This window comes from Ascaphus truei, chromosome 1 (assembly GCF_040206685.1).
Source record: "Ascaphus truei isolate aAscTru1 chromosome 1, aAscTru1.hap1, whole genome shotgun sequence".
Classification (NCBI taxonomy): domain Eukaryota; kingdom Metazoa; phylum Chordata; class Amphibia; order Anura; family Ascaphidae; genus Ascaphus; species Ascaphus truei.
The window spans coordinates 70,378,912-70,388,874 of NC_134483.1; the positions used below are offsets into that span (position 1 = coordinate 70,378,912).

General features: G+C 40.9%; 1 protein-coding gene across 1 annotated transcript in view; it reads right to left on the reverse strand.

Annotated features, from left to right (window-relative positions):
• SLC38A9 (solute carrier family 38 member 9) overlaps nucleotides 1–9,210 on the reverse strand; it is a 212,587-nt gene extending 203,377 nt beyond the window's left edge. The window contains exons 1-2 of the mRNA XM_075589191.1: nucleotides 9,114–9,210; nucleotides 6,144–6,282 (exon numbers count right to left, since the gene is read on the reverse strand). Of these exons, the coding sequence (XP_075445306.1) occupies nucleotides 6,144–6,244 (101 nt within the window). The 5' untranslated portion in view covers nucleotides 6,245–6,282; nucleotides 9,114–9,210. The remainder of the gene's footprint in view (nucleotides 1–6,143; nucleotides 6,283–9,113) is intronic.
• Between the last annotated feature and the right edge of the window lie 753 nt (nucleotides 9,211–9,963).

A 9,963-nucleotide genomic window follows, 5' to 3' on the forward strand; every position in this document is an offset into this window, starting at 1 on the left:
AGCACACCCCACAAAGTAATCATTGAATGCATTTGCAATGTCAGTGGGATTTGTCAGAGTAATATCCTCCTTAGTGATATTACTTGGCTGTTGATGGCTAGAAGGTTGGAATATATTGTTGATAACCTTCCAGAAGTTAGCTGGGCTTGATGTATTCTGGTTAAGATTGTCGGTGTAATTTTGTGCTTTTTGAAGGCTTGTTTGCCTTGTGCACATATTCTGCAGGCATCTGTAGTGATTGAGATCCTTGGTAATTCCAGTTACTTTGTAGCTTTTCCACAAGGCATCCCTGAACTGGTAGAGTGCTTTAAGGCCAGTTGTAACCCACGGAATGTGGGCCCCCTGTACTGTTATTCTGCGTAGTGGAGCATGGGTATCACAGAGTTTTAAGAACTCAGATTGGAAATAGCAGAGGGCAGAATCGGGGTCGGGAATTAAATCGATTCTGGTAAAGTCAGCCAGAAACTGTTGTGGGTTAAAGTTTTCTAAATGTTCTAGTGAGGAGAACTTTAGGGCTTGATTGGGGTGGTTTAATTTGTCTCACAGTACACTATTGCATGGCCTCTGAAAATGTCAGGAAGGATGCCAGAGGAATGGATTCAGCTGGGATTTGAGGAGAGAATCCAGTCTAGCAAGGAATGGTTGTGAGATTTCAGGTTTGTCCGTTTGGGTTGGGAAATGAGTTGCGTTAGGTTAAGTGACTTGAGTTGTATCTGGATTTTGTGGTTTTTAGGGTCGAGTCAATTATAGTTGAAATCTCCAAGAACTAGCAGCTCACTCTTCTCATTTAGAGAGGAAATTGAGCCAGAAACTGGGTGATATCAGTCAGTGACTGTAGAGGGGCTGTAGATGTCAGCAACCAAGATAGGCTTAGAAAAGGGGAGGCAGATTTTGCCAACTAAGATTTCAAAAGAGGGTGGGCTTGGGTGGCAATTTAACAGTGTAAATGTTAAGGTATCTGCAATATAAAATAACCTTCCTCCTCTCATTTAACTATCTTTCCTAGAAACTGAGTATTCCTGAATGGCGATATTTGCATTGGGGGTTTTAGGGGTTAGCCATGCTTCTGTGAGAACAATGGCTTTGGGTTTATGTATAAGGCACTATGCCCTTAGTTCATCCAGTTTGGGCAGCAGCCTCCGGATATTTATATGTGCGACAGACCTTTTTGAAATTTGAAGGGGGTATTCTTAGGGGTATGGGACAGAGTTGAAAATGGAGGGCCTGGGTTAAGTTCAATATCAAAAGGAAACTTATCAAAATGTGGCGCTCTAAATAATCTGATATTAAACAGTGATAATAGTGTAAAAAATAATACACAGTGATACTTATACAAACATATAGGAAGATGCAGCTGTGACCCAGTTGAGGTTTGCTCGGTCAGTCGTCGTGGTGTATAGTAGCGATGAAGTCTCCGGGAAGCACAATATATGTGAAGAAAAATAAATTGTGATAGTGCAATATTGTAAAGATTAGGCTCAGAAAATGATGACTTGGCTCTCTATTAAATACTCACAAACGTGAGAGGTTTTGAAGGCACATAAAGGTATCTTTTAAGGACGCTTTTGGTTGTCACTCGATCACCAGGAGATGCAGAAATCAGTATTTCCCCGAATATATGGACTCCCAGGGACCTTATTAAAAGATACAACTGGACATAGTGCAGACCGTATGTACAATTTATAGATGGTAAGTAGATCAAATTACACTCACATGGTTTCAAATACAAGCAAGCATTTGGATCTCAATGGATCTCTATGGCCGGGTGGATGGTATCTCCGCTTCCCCTCTCTCGTGGCGTGCGTTTCACCGGTGCGTTCCAATCAACCGGAAATGATGTCATCCGCTGCGTCCACTTCCTGGGGTTCCGGCCGGCTCAGGAAAAAAACGTCACTCTACACGTTTCACCACATAGGTTTCATGTGGTGAAACGCATAGAGTGACGTTTTTTTCCTGAGCCGGCCGGAACCCCAGGAAGTGGACGCAGCGGATGACATCATTTCCGGTTGATTGGAACGCACCGGTGAAACGCACGCCACGAGAGAGGGGAAGCGGAGATACCATCCACCCGGCCATAGAGATCCATTGAGATCCAAATGCTTGCTTGTATTTGAAACCATGTGAGTGTAATTTGATCTACTTACCATCTATAAATTGTACATACGGTCTGCACTATGTTCAGTTGTATCTTTTAATAAGGTCCCTGGGAGTCCATATATTCGGGGAAATACTGATTTCTGCATCTCCTGGTGATCGAGTGACAACCAAAAGCGTCCTTAAAAGATACCTTTATGTGCCTTCAAAACCTCTCACGTTTGTGAGTATTTATTAGAGAGCCAAGTCATCATTTTCTGAGCCTAATCTTTACAATATTGCACTATCACAATTTAAGTTCAATATCACCTGCTAAAAAGAGAATAATAGTATGAGTAGACATTTGAGTACTTGTTTGTAAGTTGTAAATTTGTGATGTTTGCCATTAGAGTGAGCAGTGGTTGGTGTGCTGGTTTTCAGAGTTCTCCACCAACATTCAGTAGATAGTGCAAGGCTTTTGAGTAATCCAGGGTGTATGGTGATGTTGGGTGTGGGCCAGGAGGGAGGCGTTTGTAGTGAATAGAGCGTAACATTTCCATGAAGCCACGAGAAAGAACAAAGTTGAGGTGCACACCAGGTTCATTATCACAGAGATAGCTATTGTTGCATGAAGCTTTTGTGTGCCAAGTGAGTGTGTGCAGACTAAACTGCAGGGGTGTGCCTTTTCCTTGTCAAAATGTTTTGCTGCATTGCCAGGGCCTGTTCAGGGTTCGCAGAGGGTTGAGTGGGGTGAAGGTTGAGGCTGGGGGAGGGCAGTTGTGTGTAGTTAGTGTTGGTAGGAGCTGCAGTAAAATAAGTTGTAAAGTGGGGGAAGTTAAGTTTGCAAGTTAATGACAATTAAATGTGGCACGTTTTGTTTTTACGATAAAAGAAATATAGCATCAAACACATTATTTCAGAGGTCAAAGGCCGTCAGCATATATGCTGTGTGTTGCGTAACGTTGTTTTCACTAAAGAAAACAAAGTGGAGTTTATTCATTTATAAAATAAAATGTTTTACCAGGAAGCAATACTGTACATTGAGCGTTACCTCTCGTTTTCAAGTATGTCCTGGACATAGTTATGATGACAAATAATACATGGTTACAAATACATAGTTACATACAGTCATGTGAAAAAGAAAGTACATCCTCGTTGAATTCCATGGTTTTACATATCAGGACATAATAACAATCATCTGTTCCTTAGCAGGTCTTAAAATTAGGTAAATACAACCTCAGATGAACAACACATGACATATTACACCGTGTCATGATTTATTTAACAAAAATAAAGCCAAAATGGAGAAGCCATGTGTGAAAAAATGAGTGCACCTTATGACTCAATAGCTTGTAGAACCACCTTTAGCAGCAATAACTTGAAGTAATTGTTTTTTGTATGGATTTATCAGACTCTCACATCATTGTGAAGGAATTTTGGCCCACTCTTCTTTACAACGTTGCTTCAGTTCATTGAGGTTTGTGGGCAATTATTTATGCACATCTCTCTTAAGGTCCAGCCACAGCATTTCAATCGGGTTGAGGTCTAGACTTTGACTGGGCCATTGCAACACCTTGACTCTTTTCTTTTGCAGCCATTCTGTTGTAGATTTGCTGGCGTGCTTGGGATCATTGTCCTGTTGCATGACCCAATTTCGGCCAAGCTTTAGTTGTCGTACAGATAGCCTCACATTTGACTCTAGAATACTTTGGTATACACAGGAGTTCATGGTCGACTCAATTACTGCAAGGTTCCCAGGTCCTGTGACTGCAAAACAAGACCAAATCATCACCCCTTCACCACCGTTCTTGACAGTTGTTATGAGGCGTTTGTGCTGATATGCTGTTTGGTTTTCGCCAAACGTGGCGCTGTGCATTATGGCCAAACATCTCCACTTTGGTCTCGTCTGTCCAAAGGACATTGTTCCAGAAGTCTCTTTTTAGAGAGAAGAGGCTTTCTCCTGGCAACCCTTCCAAACAAACCATACTTGTTCAGTCTTTTTCTAATTGTACTGTCATGAACTTTAACATTTAACATGCTAACTGAGGTCTGTAGAGTCTGAGATGTAACTCTTGGGAAATTTATCTGAGCATTGCACGGTCTGACCTTGGGGTGAATTTGCTGGGATGTCCACTCCTGGGAAGATTGGCAACTGTCTTGAATGTTTTCCACTTTTGAATAACCTTTCTCACTGTAGAATGATGGACTTTAAATTGTTTGGCAATGGTCTTATAACCCTTCCCAGATTGATGGGCAGCAAGAATTGCTTCTCTAAGATCATTGCTGATGTCTTTCCTCATCGGCATTGTGTTAACACACCTCAATGCTCCAGACCAGAAAACTGCTAAAACTTCAGCTTTTATAGAGGTGGTCACACTTGCTGATGATCAATTAATCAAGGGCATTTGATTAGCAGCACCAGTCTGCAACTTAGCATCTTAATTCCTATGGAAGCAGTAAGGGTGTACTTAGTTTTTCACACACAGCTTCTCCATTTCGCCTTTATTTTTGTTAAATAAATCATGACACGGTGTAACATGTCATGTGTTGTTGTTCATCTGAGGTTGTATTTATCTAATTTTTAGACTTGCTAAGGAACAGATGATTGTTATTATGTCCTGATATGTAAAACCATGGAATTCAGAGGGTGTACTTTCTTTTTCACATGACTGTAAGTGAACAGGGTATACATTATATACAAGACATTGCATGCACAGTTAGAGATAATATATATTATAGACGTATGTAGCAGTTACAGAACAGATTAAAATGTGAGACAGCTTTAGTTTTGAAAGAACTTAGACTGGTGGCAGCTGTGAGAGTCTCCGGTAATCTGTTCCAGTTTTGGGGTGCACGGTAAGAGGAGGAGCGTCCAGATTCTTTGCTGAACCTTGAGACCATGAACAGTCTTTTGGAGTCAGATCTCAGATGATAAGTGCTGCATGTGGTAGGGGTGAGGAGCTTGTGCAGATAGACGGTTAGCTTGCACAGAAAGTATCCGAAGGCAAGACAGGAAAGGTGAACTTTGCGCCTAGACACAAGTTGCATTGGAGGACAAAGCGGCAAATTGAATTGTAGAGGGTATCACGTTTGCTACGATGGGTTTGGGGGTTGAGGTGCCGAGCTGTATACTATGTCGCCATGGTCGATAATTGGCATTAGCATCTGCTGTGAGTTCATCGTGTTTAACTACCATTATTACAGGTATGGATGGAAATAAGCTAATTAGGGCCAAAATCAGGGGTGGCCAGCTCCAGTTCTCAAGGGTTATCAACAGGTCAGGTATTCGGAAGATCTCTGCTGAAGCAGAGATATCTTGAAAACCTGACCTATTGGCCTTAATCAGGGGTGCGCAAATTTCAGTCTGCGCCCCCCCCCCCTCCCTTTACCAGGTCGTCCGGCGTCAAAAGACGGCGCGAGTGCATGTGATGCCACCTGAAGCTGTCGGAGAAAAGCTACGGGAACTTACAGAGGCCTCATGCACTCTCCCGGCATTTCATTTAAATGCTTTGGGGAAGAGCGTGGGGCCACTAAGCGCCACGCCCCTTCCCCCCATTTGCACACCCGTGGCCTAAATCATTTACATTCCAGATTCACTAAGCAGAGCAGTGGTTAACACTGGGGAAAGAAGGCTGTATTATTCAAGTCATACTTCGGTTTGGTGTAATTGAAAAGTTTGTCCTGTTCCAGTAGAGGTATTGGCCATGGAGAAATGTAGATTTGTTTAACCCCTTAATGCCTGTGTTTTTGTTTTTTTTCTACATCAGATGAAAATGTCATTTTACGGTATGAGGCGAGTTCGCATCATTCGTCCTTAATGGGTTAAAACGATTAGGGATTTACAAAATGATCAATTGTTAAGCAAAAGCAATTATCTCAAAGTAAGTAAAATACTAAACTTTATTCATTATCGTCGCGATCTTTGCCCAGAAAGCCAAACATACACCAGATTGCTTTCTTTAATTTCATAAAATGTTTCTAACTGTTAATTATAGTAAAACTGTAAGTATTATTAAAAACAAAATGTAGACACTATTTCATTACGTGGGTAGATAAGATAATTGACCTACCTTCGAGATCTAGAATCTACAGCATCAAAATGGTTCTTTGCACATTCTTCAAACAATGAGGGATAAAGTAGAGGACTGTCATCACTCTCCATACTGGCCATAGGTGTAATTCTTTTTATAGATAAAGAATATCATATATCTAAAATAAAGTAAATATGTAAAAACGCTTGAATCTTGCAACATAATTGCTCAATAGATAGTAAATATTCTAAAAGTAATGACACTTATTTTACATCTACAAAAGAAAAAGGTGGCTGAATAGGCCAAAGAAAGGTACTGATGCCAGCTCTTCATACAGGTTCCTAGTTCCAAGTCCTTTCCGCTATACTCCAACCCAACCTCTGTGCCAGACCCAGGACTTCCCCTCTCCCCGCCTAACGACGATACCCCCACCGCCTTGCAGGTTTCTTGACTTCAACATCTCCCTGCCACCCTCTTAAGCCTCCTCTCCGTTTCTGACCCGAACTTCACATTTTTCTATATACCAGTCTCTGAATCCTTAATGTCAAAAATACCCCGTTCTGCACTACACTACTGATGTAGACCTCCGTTACTTAAATTCCCCTCCCAAAAAAAGGCTGATGCTAGTCACCCTCCACCCCCAAATAACTAATGCTGGCTCTGTCGCATCCCCATACAACTATTTCCCATTCCTGGCCCCTAGGAAACTACAGTACTTGCCACTATGTACTGGTCACCCATTTACCACCCCAAATTTGAGCACTCATTACTTGTGCCGGATCTAAAAAGGCCCTGGAGACATTAGTGCAAAGGAAGCATGAAGGCCATGTACACAGAAGGAGCATAATTTTGAGCATTCGTTTTCAACTTCTTTTTAAGGGCCACAAGGGGGAATAAAACAATTACATTGCAAACACATCTGAATGCACATAGAATGCATACACATTCATTGGTTGCAACAACCAAAAAAATCTGTTTCGCACAAAGCCCTGATAAATGATTTGAAAACAACTGTTTTAGGAAATGCGTATAAAAAGAATCTGGACAAGTAGGGAAGGTTGTGTTCAGATAGGTGAAGGTAGAAGCTGCAGCATGTGGAGTAGTGCAGCTGCAGGAAGTGGAAAGAAGTATGACATTTTCTAGTCTTCCTGGATCTCGGACGTTGGTAGCAGCAGACACACTGTAGGAGACGCCCGCAGGAGGTACTGACAGGAGGCTTGAGTTTGGAAAAATAAATAATGTAGGCTTTTATTTTGTCAAAGTTTCAGAAACAAAAACACGGTTTCTTCAACCAAAAGTTCAGCAGTAACTCATATAGCTTTTCTCAGCCCAAGTTTAAAAAGGTAGCAGAGCAACATCAATAAAACATGTAGCAGAGTAACAGCAGGCAAATATATAACAGGCATCAGAGTCTGTCTGCAGACTAGGAACCGCAGGTTGCTTCATTTTAAAGGCTTCAGCCCAGGTGGCTCAGTGCTCCTGTCTCACTAGGCAGGAGTTAACTACTAGCTGCCCAAATAGACCTGAACTTTTGCCAACAGGGTTGACCCTGTTACACACCCCTATTTATTTTTTTTAAACAGCATGGGAACCAGGGGTCCGCATTGCCAAACCACTGTTACCACCGTTTTCAGCTCTGGGGACCCCGCAGTTCCTGAGATACATACCACTAAAGCACCTTTTTTTGGTTAAGGGACCCCAAGTGAAATTCTGATGAATCCCCAACCCTCTCTAATAGCACATCTGAGATCAGATGCATTGTAAGGAACCCCAAACCTCTCTAATAGCTGTTCTTATTTTATTATCTAATATTCCATTCAGAGATAAGGGTTTGAAATATTAAGTGTTAAAATTGAGCTCTCCCCAGAGCCCAGTGCAGTATTAAGGTAACCTCAGAAGCTAAAAAAAAATAAAAAATTGCTTTAGGGGCAAGATATTAACAATATGTGTTAAAATCATATAGGCTTTTTGGGGTGTGGGTGGGGGGGGGGGGGGAGGGGATGGGAAGGAGGTTGCTTGTTTTAAAATCCATGACTATCAATTAACCCCTAAATAAGTTAACGCCATTAGTTCATTTTGGCCCTGAGACGGTTTGCACACTAAGAGTCCAAAACATGGAAAGAAAAAAAGTTTAAATAAACACCATCTTGATTATATATAATTTGTTAAAGATCAAACCGGTTATATAACAGCTAATCTGTGCTAATGGTTGTGTACAACAGCGCACTGGTCATCCAGCCATTATCCCAATGTCAATACACTTAAAAGTATTAAAGCATTTCCCATCTGATCTGTTTGTGCTGGTTCAGGAATGAGAAGCTTTGCTGAATCTTTGAGACAAAAGGCATCTGATTCATTGTGACCTCATCACTGCTTGTTGTTTATTGTAATACACACGATGAAGTTGTAAGTACTAATCTTATAAATTTGGTAAATTTGTTGTAGTCTGCAAGCTATTAGGGGCCATTCAATGTATACTCTATAGTCGGCTTTGAGGTTTCTACCCCCCAATCTGCATAAACCTCTACATTTTTTACATAAAATATACAAAACCCTAATTTCAACATGTCACCAAAACCACAGATACTGTGTGTATGCCACATTTCTACATGTAGAATGGCATTTTCTTAAATTATTCAAACACATGCCAGCTTCAAATACTTAATGGGGCGTTAAACTTACTATAGGGGAGGAATAAACAAATATATATCACAAAGGCAACACACCAGTTTATATCTTATGTGGTTTTAAACAATGAATTCTTTGGATCACTGTAAGATACACACGAGTGATAACTTGGCAAATTTAGTCCCTAATTGCATTATTTCAACGATGTCAACATTAATATTTTAACTGCTTCAAAACAGGAGACTGTTGATAAAATGTGATTTACGTGCATTGCAAAGCAAAGAATAGGGTCAAATTAACAGAATTGCAAATATTAGAGCTTATTGAGTTCATAAAATATAGTTATGAATTCATAGAAATAAATTATATATGTGATCTAACCTTCCACAGTAGCAATCTACACTCCTCACTGATGCACCCCAGCACCTTCCCTGCTAGCTCCAAAACAGGAAGCAGCTGACATGCAGTAGGTTTAGCAAAAATCGCACCGGTGGATGCTGGGAGTATAGTTCTCAACTTGAGCTTCTGCAAGCAAACATGTGCAAGCTCGTCCCTGGTACGCACTACAACTCCCAGAGTGCATCGCGAGAAATTTGCACGCTTCACTGTGAAGGGGCGGGAGATTTATTCTTGGAGTAGCTGAGGTTAGCAAGAAGAAGTGTGAGAAATAATTTGCTTAGTTCAGGGTTATTGCAACACACACACTCAGCAACACGTGTGCTGGGTAAGGAGTTAGAACTACTAAGCATTAGCACAGAGGTTGTAATATCGGAAATGCAGGAAAAGTGAAACAAAATTGCTTTGATAAACTAGCAGTAGTGTGTATACCAGTGGTTGCCAGCCTTTTTTTGGTTAAGGAACCCTAAGTGAAATTCTGAGGAACCCCCAACCTTTTCTAATAGCAACTCTGTGATCAGATGCATGGTAAATTCTCTGTATTTGATACAATTTTCAAATGACCAGAAAATTGCATTGATGTCCTGGGAACCCTGGTTGAAAAACACTGGTGTATGCTTTCAAATTAGTCTTATTATCTAACAGACATATCAACGCTCCCTGGTTTTCTGTGTCTCACTGACAGAAATTTCAACTTGTCCATTCAAATGTCATATTTTGATCCAGAACCTGAAGTATCACAGATGTATGCCATCTTTCTCTGGATAAGTTATGTTTAGAGATGTTAACCCCCAAGGATGAAAATCAGGGAGACTTCTATCAATTGCATTGTAAT